General features: G+C 43.2%; 1 protein-coding gene across 3 annotated transcripts in view; it reads right to left on the bottom strand.

Moving 5' to 3' along the window:
* Positions 1-24,396, bottom strand: part of LCOR (ligand dependent nuclear receptor corepressor) — a 58,234-nt gene that overhangs the window by 12,650 nt on the left and 21,188 nt on the right. The window contains exon 8 of one of the 3 annotated variants that reach the window (XM_065638962.1): positions 21,069-22,211. The exons of the other annotated variants lie outside the window; for them this stretch is intronic. Coding sequence (XP_065495034.1) covers positions 21,242-22,211 — 970 coding nt within the window. The 3' untranslated portion in view covers positions 21,069-21,241. Of the gene's footprint in view, positions 1-21,068; positions 22,212-24,396 lie in introns of those variants that run through there. 3 annotated transcript variants of the gene reach the window in all.

Below are 24,396 nucleotides of genomic sequence, written 5' to 3'. Positions count from 1 at the left end.
CACCTACTGCTCGCTTTGGCCTGGCAAGTGCTTCCCCCCACCAGGGGTCTGCTCCCAGGCTCTGCAAAGGGCAGGAAAAGGTGTCCAGGGGCCACTTCAGGCTGCAGGCTGGCCAGGGAGCACCCGGTCTCTTCTTCACCCAGCAATGCTCGGCTGCAGCCAAGCCTGCCCTGAGCATCTGCTAGCCAGCCCTTTGCTTTCCAGTTTGCTCAAATTTTTAAGTGTAACGAGGCTTCACCTCTCAATCACGGCTGCTCAGTTTCCTTAAAGGCTTCTTGGGCAAGGTTCTCCCAAAACTGGCCAGGAAGGCTGAGCGAGCTCTGCTCGCCGAATGTGCTCCAGTGCCTCCAGAACATGCTCCCGGGTTTAGTGATAAACAACGTACCTCAAGACTGCCTTACTACACTCGGGCAAGAAAAATGCCCTCCAGCAACAGTCTCAACCGGTTCTACCTAGCGCTGTGATGACTTTCGATTTGCCATGCCTGGGATTAATTCAAATAAAAATGCTCAGGTACAACCTGGCCCCTCTCCAAAGCCCTGTACAGGAAGGGTTATGTCAGCCAGGATCTCTTACACAGCCCAGCTCCTCCCCTTGCCCTGCTGAATAACAAAAGGGATAAAAAAAAACTTTTGCGCCCCCCTCTGCAAGAGGAGGGGGCCTTGGAGCAGGGGGCTTTGCAAGGAGGCAGAGCTCAGCACAGCTTTTTTTTTTCCCACCTTTTGCAAAGAGGGTGGTTGCTTTCCTCTTACCTGCTCGCCAGACCAGCTCCTAAGAGCAGCAGCCATCTTTCCCCAGCCAGACTGAATTTATACGGGCGGCAGCAGAGGTGTGGCCCTGCCCCGGCCCACTCCGCTGCCACACTCCCCAGGGCAACCTCAGTAAGGTTACAGTGCCAAAACAGCCTAGTCCCTCCTGGCCAGGGCACCTTTGGGTGCCACACACACACAGCTGTGAAGGAAGAGCCCGTGGCATTGGCAACACGGGATGGGTGATGAGGAGGAAGAGGTAAGCTACAGGCTGGGCGAGGGAGGAGATTGTGGGTCTGTGTACAGTCTCTGATTTGGGAGAAGGGACCAAAGTGCTCGGGCACAGTCCTTCCTCACCTTGCAGTAACGATGTTGAACACAGCCGGCCGCAGGTCACACCTACTTTGCATGGGTGCACGGGGCTGGAAAAGACTCATGTCCTGCTCGTATGGCAGAGGGGACCTGAGATCCCTGGTGCTAAAGGCTCCTGGTGGCATTTCTGCCTTGCCTTTGACTAGTTTCTTACTCTGAAGTGTAACTGAGGCTACAGTGCTCATTTTCACCTTATTTGCCCCACTGTACTCCAAGGAGTCAATATGAGATACACGCAGCTTGTCAAGCTGTAAATTTAAAAAACAGAGATAAATCTTTTTCCTGCTTGATAAAGGAAATAAATCCATTCAGTCTTGATGCCCTTTGTCCTTAGAAGACCCATCTCATGCTCAGTGACACAGTTCACCTTCTTCTGTCGGCACACTGCATTCAAGGTCCTCTGCTTCCACATCACTTTAGCTCAAAGGCTGCAACTTCTCACCTTGAGCTCATTTGCTCCTTCTCCAGCCCATCCCCACTTGGGTCCTGCAGGCAGTATCCCCTTTTTCTCGGTTTCAAAGGATAACCTTGAGGCAGAGCTCTCTCTGGCACCTGCAGTTGGGCTCTGCGCACGGCTGGATCCCACCTCGGTCCTTCCTCTCCCCATCCCCTGGGGTGCTGAGCTGCAGCCTGTGCCTCTCCATCCCCACATCTCCCAGACACAGCTCCCTGGGACCCAGTGATCTGCACACCGTGGTAGCTGCACAGCATTTCCCACCATTCCGGTCTCTCCTAGCTGGATGCAGGATTGCCTGGCTCCTCGCTACTTAAGGCAGTTTCAGAGAAGAACTTGTTTCATGCTCAGGTATAACAGAAGAGTTTCTTTCAGGTGCCCCATGGCTTCAGGCAGGGTTGCTTATGATTTGTGTCAACTGCTGTAGAGAAACTATTTATGTGGCTTATCAGAGAGGAGAGGTGAGCTGATTGCAGAGCTGAAGTGCTTTCCCAGGAGAAGGTACCAGCTACTAACAGGTTGCTCAGCCCTCCTGGCAGAGGCACAGCAGGAGGTGAAGACTGACTGGTGAATACAGAGGATGGGAATTGGGAACATGGTTTTAAACAGGAGGAAGAATTGTTCTCTGGAGGCAGTCACCCCTGTCTCTGCAGAGCCTGCTTTTCGGGAGGCACCGGCAGAAGCTGCTGGGCTCAGCAGACAAGCAAGGGAGGCCGGGCCATCCCGTACCATCTGCAGCCTCTCCCCAGTGCCCACGCTCACCCCTTCCCACAGGGCTTGTCTTAGCTTTGGGCGTGCATGAGCAAGGTCAACTCTCTCAAGGGCCAGAGAAGCCACAAGCCTCCTGCAGCTCCCTGGCTGGGGAGAGGTGCTTTACCAGGGACCCTCTATGCCTACAGCCAAGCTGCAAGTGCAGTATGGGGTACCCAGAAGGATTCACTGCAGTGAGAGAGACAATCCACCTGCCAGGGAGCTTTCCTGCAGAGCATGGGAGATGGCAGGTCTGCCCTTTCGGGCCGCCAGCCTCAAAAGCTGCCTACACAAGGCTGTGGCTGCAGGGGCTCCTCTGCTCCTGTGCCGCAGTGCCCCCATTCCAGCCCTGCTGCACATGTCACCAGCATCCTAAGCAAATCTTATCACCTGAGCTCCTCGCTACCTCCTGGCCCTTCTAGCTCTCCCAGGGCAGCCCTGTTCTCTCCTCCTTCCCCGCCTGCTGAAGAAGGTGTCAGAGGCATCAAGGGGCAGGAGCTGTCAGAGACACAAACCGAGCTGTTGCTATGCAACCCCGGTGGTGCAGCAATTAACGCTGGCGAAAACGTGCTGTGCTCTAAAGCTATTTGCATAGCTGCCTGCTGCAACACATTTCTTTGCATTGTGCCTTTACTGTTTAGTGGAGTTTGAAGTCAACCCTCCCCCAGCAAGAGCTGGGGGAGACCCAGGGCTTGCAACAAAGGCCACATGGTTGGGGATGATGGGGCTGGGGGAAGGCATGGGTTTGTCTGTCGGTAGCACCTATGGACTGCACAGGTATAGGATTTACAGTATGGGAAGGAAAGGCCAAGTTATCTGTATTTCACCTTACGCAGCCCAAGGAGCTCTGCCCACCAGCTCCCTGCAGTGTCCCCAACCCACTGGTGGGGTTGCCGCATCTCCCCTTTTCCAGTTGCACCAGGGTGACACTGTGCTTGTTCTGCTTGTGAATGCCAGAAGCAGAGCTTTAGGGGCAGCCCAGCCTGCCTCTGGTTCAACAGTGTATTTTGCAGGGGGAGCAAGGGGGAGAAGAAAGAGAGGGAGAAAGAAATCAACTGGTTCATACCAACCTACCTGGGAAGCTGGCCTCTGAAAACCTGCCGATTGCCAACTGCAATCTTCCGGTTTGCCCACCCCAAGTTTCTCACTATTGAACATGAAGCCTATGCTCTTTTTGGGTTTCTTTTTTTTAGCCCTTGAACAGCAGTTTGATTGATTATAAGTTTACAGGTATGTTTTGTACCTCAGAGGCACAAGAAGAAGCAGCAGAACAAAAGTTCAAGGCTAAGTGTTTCTGTTCCTTTCAGACCACTTTAAGCACCAGGATTATAGTTCTGTAAAAGAAACAAAGCATAGCTATAAACTTATAAAATCCAATTTAGTATTTTTATGTGGGATGACCTATCCCCTCCCTCTCCTGCTGCCAAACAGCTGACTCTGTGCCAGCTGGTGGAGCTGCCTCACACTACCCAAAACCAGAGGTACCCCTGGAGCACCCCACCAAGCTGAAGCGTGCCTTGGAAACCTGGCTAAAAGAGGAGATTTGAGAAACATGGATGACTGAGAAGAAAGCCTAACTTGTAAGCGATGCTCTCCATCAGCTGAACTCAAAGCCTGCTCTGACCCCAAGGTCCAAGGCAGCATCTCGTCACCCTCGGGTGCCACCTCCGGCCCTGCTGATTTCAGCCACTTAATTTATTTTTTCAGGGCAAGTGGAAATGCCATTTTGAGGGATTGCAAAGGAGGAGCAGCCTCTTACAAGAAGCTCGCTCACTGCTGGCAGTTGGGTGAGCTGACCCCAGCCCTAGGGATGCTGTCAATCCTGCGTGCTACACGTGTGCTTGGAAACGGCTGTGGCTGTGGGTTGCCAAGGGTGGGCTCGCTTGCCCCAGTGCCGGGGGGCTGCATGCAGAGCCACACCAGGGTGAATTCTCTGCCAGTCCCAGGCCGGCTGTGCAAAAGCAAACACTGCCAGGGAAAGGCCCTGGACCGAGGCAGGAGGTGGCACCGCATCTTTCAGAGGCAGCCCACATCAATGTCACCGCAGTGGACATGGAGCCACAGCAACTGCCAGCTCACTGCCAGAAATTATTAACCCAGGGCAGCAAAAGGCAACCCACGTTGCATCTTCCCTGCCCCGTTTGACACATGGTATTGTGCTCAAACTCATCTCGGCTCACAGCTGTGGCAAAGACCTCACGGCTTTGAGAAGCGGAGGTGCAGAGACACGTTTTCTTCTGCTGGCCCCGCTCCGGGGCATGGCGATCCCTTGCAGGGGATGGGCAAAACAGCCATGGGCATCAATCACATAAAGCCACTGCAGCGAGATTTTCTGGAGCTCATCTCTCAAAGCCCGAGTTAAAGGCTGACACTGGATGTACCAGTTTAAATGCCTGCATTTCAATCCTCAGAAATATGCCTGGCACCTAACACTCCCCACACAGATGAATGAGTCCCTTCACACCTCTGTGGGTGCTACAGTAATTCTCTCTCGCTGCACTGAAAAAAAAATAGAAGAGCAGAACAGAAAGAGCTGAGGCTCCACACAATAGCTAGGAAGGAGAAAAAGCATTTTTGTTCTCTAAATTAAAAGCTGAAGTTGTGCAAAGCATAGCCAAAATAACTATGGAAATATTGCTGCCAGGTTCTCAAGGCCCCTGAATTTACGCCGTCCTTGGTGACGTGCGTGGAGATGGATTGAACTTGCATTTCAACTGAAAAGCAGGAAGAAACAAGTTATAGATGGGGTTTGTTTGGTTGGGGTTTTTGTCAGCTGCATGTATTCCTCAAGGTATCCAGGTTGTACAATAAGCCAACTGACTGGATAAACAACAGACATCCATTATAGATTCAGACTTTTAACCCTTCAGAGTAGTGTCTTTTATTTATTCAAAGTAGTTAAACATTAAAAATCACCTTTTCCCCACCTGTAGCCAAATAAAAATCAAACAAACTAAAGTTTATTTTACATTAAAAAAAAATAGCAACCTCAAAAGAAGTTTATCTTTTTTATATTCCTGTCATAGCTTCCTCCATTCCCACCTTCCCCAAGTAACTAACCCAACCATATTCTATAGTAGTTTATCATCACTTGTGATACTTCTAATACAATATTTAATGACTAATTAAAAATCTTGCCACTGAGCTATTGCTTTAAAACCAAGGGAAATTTATCATGTTGGAAACATTATTCTACAAACCATTTTTCAAAGCCTTTCCAGAATTGTCCTTGCTAATTTTTCTAATTATCAAGGACATCTGGGATCTTCCCTTTAAGGAAAAAAAAAAAAAAATTACCATGGGTGTTTCTCTCTGAGGCAGGACTCAGCATCTTCCCTGGGCTAGGTGCTCCAGAAGAATAGATAGCACCAGAGGACCAGAATAGATAGAAAAACAGATAGCACTAGAAGAATGATAACAAAGGCATGCAGGGAAAAAAAAAAAAAAGTTCTTACAAGGATTTTCACAGCTTTGCACATGTTTTAAAAAAAGCCCAGTTAAGGCAAGGGAGGACAAACCCCAGGGACCGGTCCTACGGAGTGGGGAGGGATGCCCTGAGTGTCTTCATTATAACATTCCGGGCACGAGCTGGGAGCACACGCTGCTCCGGACCCGCGGTGAGCCAAATGTACGTGGCCTCTCCCTGCTTCCAAGCCCATCGCTGTTGTTTCCTTGTCCACCCCACAGTAAATCAGGGACAAAGCTCTCCCTGCCCAGCCCTCGGGCACACACATGTGGGTCAGCTGCACCCACTGCAAACGCAGAGGTTGAACGCTAGGCGAACCCCCGCGGAAGGTGCACACGTATGCAGGAAATTCAGGCTTGTGTGCAGGTTTGTGCTGCGCTGTGACAAATCCCACCTTCCCCTCCCACCTGTACCTACACCGCAGTGGGGGAAGAACACCCAAATGCATCAGATGCCCTGTCTGCAGACATCGCTGGTCCCAGCACCAACAGCCACATTGCCACACTCAGACACTGTCTACTTCTAGAGGTCTTCAAGGATTTTAAAAGCCTGCAAATATCCATGATATTTTTTTTTCCAACGTGGATATGGAAAACCAAATGCAGCAACTAGGTAGAGCACTTGCTAGAGCCAAACACAGTCAGCCAAAAGCCAGAGCTCGGCGGGGGTGGGCAGTGGAAGACATTTGGAGAGCAGAGGGTACCTTGGGTGTAATTAACAGACATTGGGGGATATGACCCCATTTCAGATAACCTGGAGATGCAGATAATTGGGCCTCAGATAATTAAGGCCATGCTGTTAATAGAAACAGTACCACAACTCCTAATGGCAGCGTTCCCCATGTGCCGATGCTGTACCTCCTCACACAAAAATGCCTGGTGAAATAAGAATTAGCGGTGTGATTTGTGTCCATATTCTCTGCCAGCTGCCGGGCTGAGCAGCAAACCCCATTTCCGAGGCACCGCTTGGGCCGCCTGCCTGGGAACTGGGTTAAGGCGAAGGGAGGTTTGCAGCCCCACATGTCTGGGGACGAGGCTGTCTCAGAGCTGACGGGCTAGGTAGGCTCTATTTTGAAAGTGGGTTAATTTAACTGCCATTCAACTACCATTAAATGATGGAGGTTAATTTTATAGTCAGATAACTATTAAGAAACCAAAACACACGGCAGGAAATGTCTCTATGCGTGCCGGGGGGGAGAGGTTTCCTCTGCGCTAATGCACACCGCTCCCCTTCAGCTCAAACCTCTCATCCTTCCATTTCTGCACATCCCTCACATCACCTCTCTCTCTTTTTTTTTTAACCCTTGTCATTACGCACTATTGTCCTTCCTCCTCCTCTTAAGACAGTCGATTCTCCCCTCAAAAATTCACCTTGGTATCCTGGCCCACAGTTATTTTCCTCCTTCATTTACATCATCACACATCTCAATGCTAAAGGAAAACTAACAAATAAAGCTTGTCTGACCACAGCAAATGTCCGCTAAAAAAGGTCCCATCTCCCCCACGCATCCAATACTTTTCCAGCTACATGGCAAACTGAGGCAGGGAACTACAGCTTGCTTAGCATGTAACATGCCATCACCACTAATAGACCCAGTTTTCTTTAGAGCTATTTACCATATTTAAAGCATCCTTGATTTTGGTAGTTTCCCCTTTATAATTGAGTGCTGCAGTTCAAATGTACTTTATATCTGTGCAATTTTCCTTCCCACAGCATAACGATAGGTATTGTTTGTTTCTTTATACTGGGGACAAAACCCATCAACTGCTAGTTTGCCATAAAGATTAAAAAAAGAGGAAAAAAAATATCAACCACAGCTTATGCCTGCAAAGGAACAGATCCTTTGGGTAAAGCAGACGTGACTCATCACTCCTCAGGCGTGGCGAGGATGGAGCGAGCACCACAGCCAGGCAGATCCCCCCGAGATGCCTTCACAGATCTGCTCCACCAGCAGGAGAACGAGTCCCCAGCCTTTGCAAGGGAAACGAATGCGATAATGACCCATTAGCACACGCTGCCCATCAAGCACTCCGGAGCTCCTCTGCCGCAGACATTTTTTATTGTATTAACAGTAAGTGCACTATGCAAACCCTGAAAGCTCAGAGAAATGAACTGATGCTTAACCACACAGTGGTAAAGAGACCACGGCACTAACGGGATGTTGGCATATTTGCTACGCGTTGTACGACCAGAGAAATACAGAACAGGACCATCCCCAGAAATCACAGCAAAGCCACCTCCGAAAAATCCTCCTCAGACCAACTCGCACATTCAGGTTGCGACACCAGAGCCCAAACGACATACGCCGTGGGGATTTTAGACCCACAAAAGGCTGAGTGCCAGATAGATTCCCTGTTGTCCTGCTTAGGCCTGGCTACTCCTATTAATTTTGCAAGGAAATATATATATATATTTTTTTAGCAGGAGCTATAAAAGAACAGAATAAACAGCCAAAATCCAAATCTCATAAACACACTCTTTGCCAGCACTAGACCATGACATTTGTCACTTTGTGCGAGGTTACATTGATTTTAAGCTTTATTACAAATTACTATTCCTAATTTAATAATAAACTCATTAAAGGAGCCACAAGGTGTATTTCTTTTAAATCCAGAGTTCTGTTAGTTTTGGTTTTATCAATTAGCAATCCAGTCTACACTCAAACAAAAGTAAAGGCACTCACATAAGGACAGATATAGGCAAGAAGGCTGGAATTAAAGAGCAGTTGAGCCGTCACCCTTACTGTACACACTTGTGTCTGCCTATTGGAGAAAAGCCAACACAGGTCCTGAAACAGCAGCAAAAATGTACTTTTTTAATACATCAGCAGAAAAGCTCACTGAATCAGAGCTATGCAAGCTCCTAGCGAGCAGTGAAGTTAGGTATCTGTCACCATGGGCCAGCGAGAACTTTGTTGTTAGCAAACATACTTCGGGTACAGAGCGAGCAGGTTTAGCTTTCTCATCTTTGATGAGAAAGGGCTGTTTGATGGCTAGAAAGCAGAAGAAAACTTGTATTTACGTACCAGCAGAGTACATTTGATATGAAAGCTTCTTATGCAAAGCCAGAATCCTACAGCATCTTTTTTTACAGTCTCCTTTCAAAGCCAAACAGTTTGTTTTAAGCCATTGCTAACACCTCACAAATGGCTACTTGCTTTAAAGACCTGAAAGGAATTCAACAAAGATACTAGGTGTTACCACAGCACATCTGAAAACAAGAAAAAAATATACTATCACCTTCACGTAAGAGGGGAACGTGGTAGAAACTACTGGAGTCTCCAAGCAAGCACCTCAAGCTTGGTTTCCAGCAAGTCCCAGCACACCCATCAGCTGTGTGTATGAAAACCTCTGCACATGCGCGGGGAAGCTCTTCAGCTGCTCCTAGTGTCAGTTTTCCCCCTGCAGAGCCAGAGTAACTTTCAACAATTAGTGTCAGGGCCTTTTTCTAAAGCTCAGTGAGAAGAAAAGCACAGTCAAAGGCTTGGCTTTAAGAAAGGAAACCATAAAAGCCCCTTTCAAAGTTAGGAATGTCATTCCAAAACGAGTTGAGCAAGCCCTACACTTTATAAGCTCGGCAGGCGGGATCTTGGTGCATGTCAGAAAAAAAAAAAAAACCAAACAAAAAACCACCAAACCACACCTTAGCAGGTGTAACAAAACTGCCTATTTAGCACTGTAATTTTTACAGACAGTTTGCTGATAACCCTGTATGGACAAACCACTCTTCCTTTCAACACAAGGCCGTCTGACCAGCACCTGCAGGCAGGGAGCAGGCAGGGAGCCACAGAGCTGCCCAGGTAGCAGCAGAAGCGAGATACGGCCAGATCCAGCGCAGAATCGCACAGGCTGCAGCCGAAGCCTCTGCCCCGTCCTTCCCTGCGCTCCTGTGGGCGCTCGGTAGGTCACAGCTCCAGCTGTATTTTTATCCAGGCAACCTTTGCATATTTGGGCAGCAGTGCTTATATTTCTATGCTCTGAAATATACCTTAAGCACTCCTAATTTTAGCTGAGCTTTTAAACAGTTCCTGGAGATCTGAGCTGTAGCCATCTCACAAAAAAATCTGCCTTTTAGTGAAGTGTGTACTCAGCAGACCTCCTGCAGAGCTGCGCGACACCCGCAGAGGAGGAGGAGGCAAGAGAAGACTTTACAAGTTTTCTTTCAAACACAACCTGTAAATTCTGATACTTAAAGGTGACCTGTAAAAATATGTGCTCTCTCTTCATGATACCAAAAAAGCACTTTTAAAGGTTGTGTTGTCTGGGGTTTTTGGGGAGGCAGGAAAGAAGGAACTTAATTGATTATTAACTCACAAGTGTGAAGTCATTCAGACCTCTTCTGAATTTCCTGCTTGACAATTGAGAACATCTTGGATTTTAAGTCACAGAGGCTGCATTAAAGGTACTAGATTAGGGGAGACAACACTGTCACAAACGGTGTTATCTGGGATCCCTCCAGCACTGTAACAAAGTGTCCAGAGAATAACCATATTAGAAAGATCAAATTTTATTTTAATCTCCCTGCCATTTTCATTGTATCAAACTCCATATCCTGAATTTGCCGCTAACACTTCAAGCTCTGTTTTTGAGATTGCTTTTGGTCTGTATCTCTGACACTCTGCATGTGAACCACATTACTAACCGAGACTCTGCTACTCACCCTCAGTCAAAACCACAGCTCAGCAAGTACCAGTGCCTGGGCACCTGCCAGAGCAGAGTCTGCAGGTTAAGAAGTATCTTCCTGAATCAGGATTTAAATCCTCCTCCTCCCCTCAAACACACTTTTGCCAGGCGTCTAGGGCAACAGAGCACTCTGTGGGCTCAGGCAGGAAAGCCGCCGAAGATCTGCCTCACCAAGGCTGACCAAGCAAGCCCCACGCAACCACCACACAAGGGCTCGGTTTTGGCTGAAGGTGAAATTGTGATAATGCTCAGGATCTTCCTTAATAAAATCAGCTTCACTCAGAAAACTTAAGTTGATTTCCAACACAAAAGTGTTTCAGATCCCTCATGCTGAGGTCAGGGAGTTGCTTACTTCCAAGTAGATTCCTATCAGCTGTTATTAATCCCAGCACTTGCAGGCAGCGACCTGGCGTTTTCCGCTCTTCCCCTCACAGCAGCACACGTTTTTGCAAAGCAGCCATCAGCAGAGCCTCGTGTTTCACACCTGCTGGAGGATCTGGGTTGCAGAAAGTCACCCAGGTGTGTGTAGCAGTACAGTCCACTCTTCCTTCAGAAGGTGACCAGATACCCTCCTGCAGGTTCACAAGAGGCAGCCGCCTCTTCCAATAACAAATGGAGCAGCTCAAAACCCATCCTGAGTCAAAATGAGCTGAAGCAAATTAGCAGAAGACTTTTTAAGCTGCCTAACACTGTTAGTTAGGTTTCTTTTCTACAACAACAACAGCATGGATTCTTTTTTCTGGGTGCAACATTTTGTGAACTCTCGTCACAATACATATTCGTATTACAGAAAATAGCTTTAAAAGAAGAATTCAAGGCTGCGTTCCTTTAAGTCTGAACAACTTCAGCTTAATAGTGTGAGACCATCAGCAAGTCCTCCAGGAAAACCTGAAAAACTTGGTATTTCTTATAATCGCAAGATTAAGAGTGTCAATTAAAAATGTTCTGGGAAAAGCTTGCAGAATGTAATACATCCTAAAGAATGGCAGATGGTAATATAGTTCATCACTTTCAAAGGCTATTTTCATAGATTTGACAGATGTATTCCGACATACAGAAAAAAATATGATAAATGCAAGTTTACAGCACAAGGCTTTCAAGTTTAATATTCCTGAAAAAGTGTAAGATGTAGCTTCTAGTCAAACCAAGTTTATTCAAAAGACATTTGCCCAATGTAGCTAAACCAACGGCAACACCCAGCTACCTGACCATTTTGCTTTTTAATACCAGTATTAGTACACAATTATTAGTTTGCAATGTAACAGCTGTTTAAGTATCTTAAAACAAACAAAAAAAAACCCCAAACCCACCAAAACACAAAACCACACTGAAAAACATGTTAGCAAATGCAAACCCTAAATCACCTACTTTTCAACAGCACAAGCTGAGAAAGGCAGTTTTTCAGGAGAAAAGAAACCTGGGCTAGACAGCGTACAGCACCATAAATTTTCCTAACACTGGGAAATCCCTGTGCACCACTCTCAAAATCATCCTAGGACCGAACATGAAGGTTCATAGAAGCGCCGAAACTCACGTGGGTTCCATTACACACCACTTACTGTAACCTACTTTTTAGTATTCAGCATTTCAGTATCAATAATGCATAACGTCAAAAGTAGTTCAACCCAAAGTACAGTCGTGAGAAAGTGAAACGTGGGTCTTGAGCGAGGGCCGGGGAAGCAGGGTGCCAGCGCCGAATTCGCCGTGCGCGCCCATGCAGGGGGACAGCAGGACAGCCTTTCCTGCCGGGACTCGTTACTGAGTGCTCCATGAACAAGACTACATCACTTTTCTTTCACCCCCTCCCCCGAGAGACTGTTCGTTCTTCACCGGATAAATTATTTACAGTTAAAGAAATGAGAGCGGCCAGTAGGAAAGAGTGAATTAGAGTACAGGCATGCAGGAGACCGGGCTGCTACGAGGCAGCGTTTTGGCTTTCACACATCCTCCCTACCCCGCTGCTAAAGCAGCTTCATCGCCAGCCCTATTTAGGACAAGAAAAAAGACTCTCCCCAAAGCTCGATCCTTCAGCTGAAATTAGTTTTACCTTCTGTTTTCACTTCCTTCCCTACTTCTCTCAATTTCTGAGAGTTTGCAGTTCACAACCTCAGGTGATTAGTGCCGACATTTAGAAAGCACACTAAAAACAACAGAATTGGAACCCCTTGAAGTTTTTCACAACAAAATTTATTAGAAGAATAGTGGTTTTGAAAAGTCTAGCATCCAGTGAAAACTACCATACACAACGTTACAGCTGGGAATGTGTTTCCAAAATGACATGGTCAAATAATACAATGGAGCCATTAAATCTTACACATGCACAACAAGAGAATTAGCGCTTTGACATACAATGCAAAAAATAAATGGACCACATGAAATAAAAATTTTAAAGTACTTATCACATACATTAAGACACAGCTTATTTAGTCCAGTCAAAAAATCAGAACTGCATTAAAAAAAAATTAATGTAGTGCAATCAAACCAAAAACCTTAATTTGTGATCATAAGTGCTCTACTACATAAAACATTGATCATAGCAAGGAACAAAAAATTCAAATCACACAGTACAAAAAAAAATCTGTAAATAAATATAAACTACAGTACAAGAGAAATATTAAATTATACAATTCCGTCAAACTGTAAACAGTATATTGAAATGAGGTCCATAAGAGTAAAGGGGGGGGTTCCTGTGGTTTTTTTTTTTTTCCCATGACACTTGAACTTCTAGAGGTCAGAGAGAAATGCCATTTTCCATACTCTTCAAAGACTATGGGTTACATAAATAGAAAGAGAAGACTTTTGAGATGTAAAGTGTCAAATAATAAAGCAGAGGTGTTGCTGACTTGCAACTGCCAACAGATCACTGCGAGGGCAGAGCAGCAGATTTTACTTTTAAGGTTTCGCCTCCTCGCGCGTGCAGCGCGGAGCCCGTCGCTACAGATGTGAAGTGCCCACGCGTCCCGAATTTAGCACTCAGCGTCAGAGAGGGGACACCTGCTGAGGCCGCAGTGCCGCCCCGCGGGGGGAAGCGACCACGCGCAGCGTTACCCGCTTGCACCTCTGCCCATTATCTGACAGGTTTACAACGCTTGTCGTACAAACACCAACTTTGGCAGAACAATTACTAATAAGCTCAAAGCACTCCCGGCCCATTGGTTTCCATCACAGTGGCCAGTGCACAGAATTCTCGAAGGACATTGCATAACTAGAGTGTAGAGGTCAGACAGCCAAGGGCCCGTGCTTGAGGTTAGAAGTAGTTATGGTGAGAGAGAAGCAAGAGCCACGTTGAGAAGCTGCCCCTGCCCTTCACAGAAGCAGTTGGGAATGTATTTCATTTTTAGCTGCGCTGGCTAGTAGTGGCATTTTAAAATATATAAGTTTAAGATAACATATATACTATATATGTATATAATATAATACATATTATATAATATACATAGGAATTTCTTACAATACATACCAGGAACCCCCACACGATCTGCTCAGTAGTAATAACTGAATATACAGAATGCCACTATAAGTGTCTGAGGCACTGTGTGCTGGAGAGTAAATATGCAGCTTTAAAATCCGTTTGGCTGAGTTATACCTGGATACCTGAACTGAGTTTTAAGTTGACATTCATCAAGGATGTGCTATCAGCACGTCAAAAGAAAAGCAAAACAAAATACAAGTCACTGCTAGGTTTAAGAAGAGAGTACAAGTACCTGAATTGAGTGAGGATAGTGTGTAAACTGTCCCTGAGGGTTTTTAAACAGTGTGTGTACAAGTTGGATTCCTAAGAACATTAGTTTAAACTTACATTGCGGACTGATAAAATACCAATGTTTGACAATTTAACAAGTGGAGGTTAGAAAGAGTTATGAGCAAACACTCAAAACATATTTTATACATTTTAAAGCAGCAGTAAGCTGCTGTAAGCATACATCCCATCAGTACAAGCAACACGTGGGACTCAGATAAAGGTTTCTATTTGCAAAAAGCCCATCATATATCAATAAGTAAAGAATATTCACCTGCTAAATTAGAATGCACCTAGTTACAGACTAGCAATTCGAGATTATTTTTTAATCAAATACTTTGCTATGCTTTGCTATTACATACTAAAATTCCTTAAGCTCACTAATGCTGGTATTCTAATCTATTTTTTTTTAAATGTTCCCCCTTCATTTAAGAAATATACCATTCCACAACTTAAACATTAAGATCCATTTTCAGTCCTCAGATGTAAAAAGCATGTCAATGAGTTTATATTAAAAATTTACATGGTAAAAAGGCTTGAATTTCAGCCAGAGATTCTAAATACTACTCATTCCCTGAAGGCATAAGGGAGAAAGAATCCCTACCCATTTTCCTTGTGATACAGTTTTCAAACTGAACATTAAACAATGGTCCGAAATGATTTTTTAGTTTGGGAAACTTCCCTTTCCCTACCCATCATCCCAGATTCCAAGAGTCAAGCCCTGAAATGGCCGATTGAAATGATCAGCTAAAAATATCAGGCATGTCTATATACATCCCCTACCTGAACTTCAGAATATTCTGTTGTACTAGTCTTTAAAAGACAGATTATTATCCCAAGAGAACTTGTGATCTGACCTGAAAAACCGTAAATGATCCTAGATTGTACATTTAAAATATCTTATAACCTGAAGACCAGATTTAATTAAGACTCTGGCATTGTAACAGAAAAAGTGCTGCAGTTATTCATCCCTTTTCTGGTACTTTAGAATAGGTCAGACAAGTGCTTTTTATAGTGACGATAAAGTTTACATGCTTTCACGCAGGCATAAAAAATATTATCTGCAAAAATATTTGAGAAATGTAGCACCAAGTAGTTTATAAACTGTATTAGTAGCTGTAGTAGTGTCTTCATTATTTCTGAGGAGGAAAAAACATTGTTAGGCTGTACTAGGTGATGACTATAGAAACTGTTTTCTGACAAACTTTTCCTGCTCCAGTCAGAATAAAGTCTGTGTCCTAATTCCCGCTCCATTGGGTAGAGTTGAGTCCTTCTAAATTATACTTCCCAACTCAGTAGCGACAAGCACAAGGCAGGGATGTTCGTTTTTAAGGTGAATTAAATGCCCTGGACAGGACTGGGAAAAAAAAAAAAAAAAAATCCTTCCTCCTAGTACTTCACCCAGGAAAACTGATTTCACAACCAGGCCAAGAGATTTTTGTGAGGATTAAATAAATCTCTCTTAATACAAAAGTTTTCATGACAATACCTGAATTTAGGCATAATTCAATAGGACATGAAGTCCAAAACTGCTGCTGTAATACTGGTATAGAAGCTTGGCCCCAGGCAAAGCAAGAACAGGAGAGAGAGAGATGGACACCAGAATACTCTAACTACTTACGGGATTTTTTCTGGTACATGTGGAGTGCATCTACAGATCATTTTGAGTCCACAATATCTCTCTGCTTAGTGACTACCAGAGCGTATCATGTTTATACGCTGGATGATTAGAAATGATTAGCTGTATAGTGGCTATTGCATTTACTACATCCAACAGAACTGCATATAACCAGCAGTGCAGATTTTCAGGTTTCTGAAGGTTCTCATTACAAAGTTTTTTTAATGTAACTTGAAATCAAGTGAAAACCTTTATAAACCAAAACTAGTCTCAAAATTTTTTTAGGTACAGCTTTTTAAAGCAGTGCTAGTCAACATTATCTACTGGTGCCAAGGAAAAGCAACATTGACCTAGACTGAAATCACATTTAGTTTCTGAAACATTTGTGGGGAAAACCCAAAAGTTTCTGATCCTCATGAAAATGAGGGAAACAACCCTTCCTGTTCTACCTCTAACATCTGGCGGAGAATTTAAGATATTTAAAATATTGTGACAAAGCTTTCAGTACAGGTTAATACATTTGCCTTCGTAAGAGTATGGACTGCAACAAGTATATGCATTCTTACACTGAAGAGTCAAAATTTTGTCTTCACTGAAGAAAGAGCTCTTTATGTTACAGACGTAGCCACATTGTTTGTGAGAAACAAGGGAACAGCATAATGTTCCCTTCACTCCTTGGACACTGTGTTGCTCTCCTAAGACTCAAGGACATCCTAAGAGCATCACTTCAAAGTAAACGGGAAATAAAAAAACCACATGATAACTCCAGTTTTGCCTGTACCACAATTGTTGCAGATGATATAAAAAGCAATTCAACCAGAACTAAAAAGTTGTTTCAATCTATACAAAGCTTACTCAACCCTGAAGCCCCTGAATCACTTTGCTAGTTTCTGTGAATTTCCAGGGGAAGGCAACATACTCTGAGGTTCTCATGAAAGAAATATTTAGACTCAAATGTCGGGCTGCCACAAGACAAAGCACAGACCATTGCTTGTCTGCTCTCCACCGGTCTAAACACATGTGCAGCTGCCTTCCATGTTTAGGAATATCCTTGAGCACTGGAAAGCTCTACAAAAAAGGTGATATAGGAGTTGCTTGAGAACACAGAAGCTGAATGTGTTCTCTTACGAGAGGCACTATCCTACCTGAATACCTGCATTTGTTAAAAATAACGTTTTCCAATTCCCATGAGAATTCAGAGTTCAACTTCAGGTCTAGCAATAGGGTTGGTAACGCAACCATCAAGCCACGAGTTCTGCAACAAAAAGAAAGGCAAACCTGTATTGCTTATGCAGCAACTTCTGCATAACAGGGGAAAAATGAGAAATTCTACAGGGAGCTGTCTTCAGCCTTTAAAAAAAAGCGGGGGGGAATGACTGGGAAATAAAATATATTTTGACAGAAATAAAAACGAGTCCAGAAACGTGTCCCTACAATATCTAACTGGAAATGTTCAACTCTATAGCTGTACTCAAGCATACCGGCCACAATAATGCCTACAACACTGTGGAATGAGGATCCAGCTGGCTGAAAGTGAGGTAATAGTTTGTAATAGGTCAGAGTTCTAAAAAAGCACTTTTACATTTTACAAGTCCAAATAAAAAAAAAGGACACATTTCATACATGTTGGGCTTTCTCACCAGAACTGTACGATAATTAACTCCACACCAGGACCCCTACCACACTAAGCCTTACTCATCTTCAATTATATGCTGCAGCAAAGATTTACCAAGCGACACCTAAACTTCAGTACAATATGAAACTTGATTCTTAAAACTTTATACACACAAAATATAAAATTACTTTTCTAGGATGGGGTAGGGGAGAGGGATTCTCCTTCATGATACTTGGACTGAAAAACTAGTTTTCAGAGACTGCCACAAATATTATTCACAGTTTCTTGCTGTCAGGCTTTTTCAGCTACATCAACGTAGTACACAACAATACTGTTAAGTCCAATAACTACATCGGATGGACGTTCTCGGGAATAAGAGAAAACTAGTGACGAAAAATACCCGAAAGGCCTCCTCCTAACAACGTCTCGATTTTTACAGGGTTGCAGTTTGTCTATGTTACACGTTAATGTGATCTCGAAAGAGCAGCAGGAGAAAGATTTTAAACCTTCTCTCCTGTCCAAGTGATCCAAGTAACATAAGCATCCACTTACCAGAAATAACATGAGAAACGAGGCTTTTGTTACACAGACAGCAGTGAACCACACCTTCCCACACCAAAATATGGTCAGTCAGGGATTTTGGCCATGCAAACTGCTGGTCAGCAGGAAATTAAGCATGCTAATGGACAAACATTAATTCCAATCATATATTTTAAATGATCCCAAATACTACTAGTTAGCTACACTGAAAGCGCCTGCAAAAAATATGTAGTGAAAAATGAAACAAAACATTAGTGATCACTGCAGCACTCAGAGTGATACTAGTCTTATGTGATGAATCACCTCAGAGAAAATACATTAGATGGGAGTTTGAAACAAAAAGTTAACGTTAAAAGGTGCACCTGAATATTACAGACTAAGTTTACAAAACCTACAATAAGGTAAAATATATATCTTTTGAATATTCAGCAGCTTTTTTTTTAAACTTGTTTTTTATTTTTGAGAGGCTCATGAAATTTTAAAAAGGGACCACTAACTAATCTCAACCATGCTTCACAAAACAATAATGGCTATTTTATATTGCAATTACCAACGTAATGCAATTAGTGCTTAAAAATAATCTACACTTTTTTCTTTTTTTTCCTTTTTCAACAGAGACCTTTGGAGGAAATACAGTTGTTCAAAAGCTTCTCGAAAAAGAAAGATTACCTGAATATTAAGATATCACAGATCAAGTGTTGTGTTTAAAAGCTTTGCAGACGTGAATATTACAATCTTCAGGTCTCAGGACATTTAAACTGAGAAAGTTACGCGTTTGGTTTCTTGTTTGTTGTTCTTTTTTTTTTCTTTTTCTTTTTCTTTTTTTTTCTTTTAAATCCACTTTCTAACCAAAGCAAATAAAGAGTACTCAACTTCTCACTATCTATTTACAATTCTTAGCCTACAGCCTGAAATGACAACACAAATTCTCTTTTAAAACTGCAGCATTAAAGGGTAGGCACACCATTCTTCTGCTGCACGATTGTCACCCACTTAAACATACACATACAAAATATTTAGGTTAGTAAAATGAGCACTCCACAAACACTACAATGACAAGTTTTATAAAACTCAACTCGTGTTGCTTAAATAAAGACAACTGCAAAAGGTTAAACCTCTCTGAACAGCAAAACTGTGTTATTCTTTTTTTTAAACTTGCAGCAAACTTTCTACCATAACCTCCAACAGCAGATGAAACCACACGTTTAACTGCAGCTTTATTGCAATCACCAGCTAAACTGGAACGTATTGCAGAGTTTATATACTGCTACTGAGCTTAAACTGCTTTAAATGCCAAGATGACAACTAGAGAGCTACGAGGAACCAGGATTTTGAGTACTAAAATCTATTAAGTAAACAAAAAGTATAGTTGGGGCCAAGTGCCCAGTCCATTTCAAGAATGAGCAGTGCATATTTAAAATGACAGCAATGGTGTGCCTAACCTTTGAAAATATGAAGTTGCTGGGGAGGGGGGAGGTGAATAGGATCAGCTATTCCAGAGTCATTCAGCATCCCCAGGGCTAATCTAGGCCACCCTCCCATGAGCTTTGAGAAACCACTTTCAATCACTGACATCACTTAATGCTCTCACACGAAAACTCCAATGCTTCTTTTGGTTGTGCAAATGGAAAAAAAAAAATAAAAATAAAAAAAAAAATCATACTTCTATCTACCTTTTGCACAGATGAAGATCAAATTGTTTCTACCTGAAGAACCAGCAATTCCAATTTGGTCATATTGTGGTAAATCTAGTAAGCTCCACCTAGTTACTGACCACTCCCACAGAAAGTATCAAAGATAAAAGTTCTGTACAAAATTTATCCTGGATCTCCATATAACGATAATGATATCATCATATTAAAAAAAAATGATTCGTGGTTTACGGAGTGCTTTTACGGTGTTTAAATGCTTATTCTTGCATGTGCTAAACCACTATCAAAATAGATTAAATAAAAACAACAACAAAAAAGCAGGACTTAAGATTAATTCCTGCTACTGGCAACTGTAATATTTAAAAAGGAAACACCCATTCATTGAGTGTTCGACCCTGACAGTATTACAGATAGATATGATGCAGAGCCTGAATTAGATCAGGCTACCAGTGTTTTACTTCTTCCCTGAACATTAACAAGCTCCTTCACTAATGTGGATATTTGGGCAGACTACTGAGGTTGTAACGTTTGATATTACCACTTTGCGGGCTTTTTTTTTTTTTTTTTTTTTTTTTTGCAATATCACAGTAGTTTGTTACATAAATCCCCCCTCCCCAGATTAGAGTCATTTAAACTAGTTGTTGGAACCACACAGTTTAGTAAACTCAGAATCAAGTCTGTAAAAAGCATAAAGGTCACAAAGAACCTTAGTTCTGTTATGAGGCATACCCTAATACGTCATTTAGTGTACCCTGACTGCTCCTGACTGCAAGAAGCTTGTCTTCCGTGAGATAAGGCTACATCCTCGAGCAGGTGAGTCTAAATATCACCCTTCAAAAATATCAAACAAAATTACAGCAAAGGTAGTGTTACAAATAATTAACTGACATATTCTGAAGGTAGTGTATTGAAGTTTTCCCTCCCCTCCCCTCCGGGTGAGCACTAAGCAGACAGCGAATGGTAAGTATGCCTAATTGAGAAGAAAATAGTGGAGAGCCTAATTAGACCCAATTGATTATCCATCTAATAAACAAATCTGAGTTCAAGAGAGGTACCATTCCTAGATAACTTGCTTTAGCTTAGACCTTTCAATCAACTGGATCAAAGAAAAGGAAGGGAAAAAAAGATTTCTGAAATGTTTTGAAGAATGACAGTCTGATTCTCATTGAAAAAAGCCTGGTTTTAAGAGAGCATCAGTTTAACAAAGTGGACTTATTTCTATAAAGGCAGAAATGCAAAATTCAACACCAGAAGTTCAGACAGGCTCTACAGGCAAGATGTTCGCTTCCACAGATCTGCATTCTTTGTGAGGTAACTCAACTCTCTTATTACAGAGAAACATGCAAAAGGCAAAAGAAAAAAAAAAAAAAAAGAAAAAAGGGGTAGTGGGCAGGTGAAGGAGGGAAACTGCACCACACCAGGCTAGAAAAATTTACAAATGTGACATTCAGAGCACACCTTTCACTTGTGTCCACACAAGTCTATGCTAAACTGCAAAGAAAAGAGCATTGCAGCAAATAGGAGACTCAGGTGTGCTCAGTGGTGGCTAAACTATGCAGTAGTGCTCACCCAGTTTGCAAAGTAATTGGCACTCTACAACATCCCTACTCATCTTTCAATTCATTCGCACTTTGTGCTGCTTCTCCCTGGGGATCTAATTCAATCTTTACTGAAACATCCTGCCCCTCCGACCTCATTAATTTCATTTTTTTCTTTGGAGGGTTTTTCAAAGTGCCCAGCCTCTCTTTAACTTTGTACTCCAGTGTACTGTGGGGAATCCCATAAATACTCTGAGCTTTGGAAACACTCATTTTCCCGCTCATAACGACGGAGATTGCTTCCTCCAGTATCTCGCTGTTGTACTGTCTGTATCTCCCTCTTTTCTTCCTAGGTTGCTTGGAGCCAGGATCTCCCTCTTGATCTGAGGTGGGATATGGCTGTCCAGAGGTAGACTGCTCAGCATCTGAGCCCCAGGAATCTGGTCCAGCATCCAGCAAACTTCTCCTGTTTTGTTTTGGAAGGATAGCCCTTAACTTTTTGCTAAGTGCGCTCTCCGTTTGTGAACCCATTACCAAAGAGCTATAGCTGTACTGGTCACCAGTGCGGGACTCCCATGAAAGGTCCATGCCTCGAACTTGTGGTATCTTTAAATCCACAGGAGACGAATGGCTCACGTCCTTTTTCCCATCCTGTTTAGTTTGAAGTGCCATTTTTTGAAAGGCAGAGTTTTCTGTAAGAAAAGGAAGGTCACTGATGTTGCTGAGTGCACCGTTTCCCCTGAATTTCATGCGGCTGAAATTGAATTCGTAGTGTGGTTTTGCCCAAGAAGCCTCCCTGGATAATATTAAGTGCTGTCCGTGATTCTGTAGTCCGGATGGCCCATGGCTGGCAGTCGTAGAAAACTGGTTTCTGCTCAGCAGTTCTTCACTAATCTGGAGTGATCGAGCCAGCGGTACTTTAAGAGATGTGGAGTGGCCATAACCTTCCCTGGTTCCATCCTGCAAGCTTCTTGGAGGTACCCCATCACCACTCTGTAGTCCCTCTGGATGGTGCTGGCTGGGTCTCCCAGGTCGCCTAATTGGATGGAAGGAAACTGATGTGAGCAGGACTTGCACAGGTAGGGAGGGATGGGTGAGGGGGCCACTCCTTTATTAGAAGGCCTTGCTTGGGTAACATCACTTTTTGTGTTATTTTTTTTCTCTAAATTTTTTTAATTTTTTTTTTTTTATTTTAATTTTTTTTGGTTTTTAAGTCTCAGCATCAGTCAGTTTTAAAACTTGTTCACAAAAAAAGAGAAGCTTTTTGGGCAAAGAAAAATGAAACCTGTTGGCTGGTCTCTGGTTGGGTTCACAAATTCTCGGAGTAGAAAAGACTTCGCGCAAGCGTCTGAAAATATCACCTTAATTACAAAGTAGTAATCGATCGCCATAGATCTACACACAACTGTGTTACTGGTGTGACGTTACCACTAAACAAGTGCAGTAATAAAAGAGTAAGCCAAAGTGCAACATATTCAACATGCAAATATGACTGCCACCTGCAGTATCTATAGGTGGAAACCCTGGATGATGTTCGCTTACATCATATTGAAGAACTGCTGCTCAGGATGAAAAAAAATGCTTAGCAGGCCTCAAAGGTATTTGCTTGACTTTCATTAAGCACCAAATATGAAAGCACTGCATTTCACTAAACTTACCAAATTGCTCTCTTAACAACCAGTTGCATATACACATGTCCCTCATTCTCATTTGATACATAGCAAGGACAGGAAAAAAAAAAAGACGACCTAAGTTCCAACTGTCATCAAGATGAAGGAATAATAGCAGAAAAAGCGGTACGTATTTTTACCATTTTCCTTTTGTCACAGTGTTCTCTCCATGACACAAAGCATACTACTGCAGATAAACACCTGTATTTTAATATTTTACTTACTTAACCCCCTGCAGTAACTAAGTCACACTAGTTTCAAAATCCACCCCCAAACTTGTCCATGTTCAACATACAGATTAAAGAGGAAACTAGTAAGCAATTCTAATTTAATGGTCTGGGACACTACACTGGTGTAAAGCCCTCTAGCTAAGTCAGCGCTATTTAAGGACAGGATACATACTGCTGAAAAGCTACATTGTTCTTTTTAACATCACATTGGGATTAAAAAAAAAAAAATCTTTAGAGAAAAGACATCCACTGAAAGGACCTGGCATGTAACATACCCAGTGCTCAATACATACGCTACCAGCTTCTCTCCAGGATGCAACAGATCAGGGTTGCAACAGGTAACGAGTCAATAAGGATTCAGAACAAAGTCCAGAGAAATGAATGGAAGTTTGCGATTCCAGAGACTCTCTCGCGCAATGTGCATTCTCTGCCCCTTCTACAGCATCTGTCGACATCAGAACGTGCGGCAGGGATTCTGCACCTACTCGAGGTCACACTGAGACCTAACAGGTCGCACCTGATGTCACCAAGGCTGAACAGCCTGCAGCCGCCTCAGCTACCGCACACCTGTACAAGTAACCAGAGGTGCCACATCCTCTCTGGACCCACTGAATGCAGGGGGACGGTGCCAGACGCTGGCCCTGTCACCCCTGAGTGTCGTACTTTGGCCCTCACTCGATACACAAGGGAACAAACAACACACAGCCTCGGTGGCTTCTGCTGCCTTCCGAGGGAAATAAAGCTGGAAGGAACCTGTTCAGAATTGAAAGAAGAGAGTTGGTGGGGAAGGTTTATGCTAAAGAATTATGAAAAAGTATTAAGAATAACTTTTAAACAAGGATTGAGATGTCTCGTTAATAGAAATATTAAATGGAAAAAGTAATCTCGAAGGGAGAAATCCGAGACAATAATATTTTTCCAAAGAGAAACGCGAAAGTTAAATCAATTGTTAGCAGTACATGGGAACAGTGGTGGTGGGTTGTTAGTTTAAAATTTCTAGTTTTTCAAAGTCTATTGTAAAGTTAAATGCAGCAATTAAATGGCAGTTTAAACCATATACTCTTTCTGTACCTCACCAAAAAAATTACTTGTTCACAGTAGCTTCAAGAAAAAAATTCTCCCATCACTCAAAATCCTTCTTACTCCCAGTCAGCCTCTTCAGTAAAATTAATTCAATCCTCGCTAAGAATAAAGGGTTTCTAAATGTGTGCAAACGGTGACCATTAGAAATATGAAATATTACAGAAATTTTGTTGATATAACATTCTTCCACACCTTGAACTAATTAAGGCAAGACTAGTAGACCACATACTAAAAAAAA

Source organism: Caloenas nicobarica, chromosome 7 (assembly GCF_036013445.1).
Source record: "Caloenas nicobarica isolate bCalNic1 chromosome 7, bCalNic1.hap1, whole genome shotgun sequence".
Classification (NCBI taxonomy): Eukaryota; Metazoa; Chordata; class Aves; order Columbiformes; family Columbidae; genus Caloenas; species Caloenas nicobarica.
Note: the sequence above shows the minus strand (reverse complement) of the source record. Positions and strands in the feature narration are given on the sequence as shown.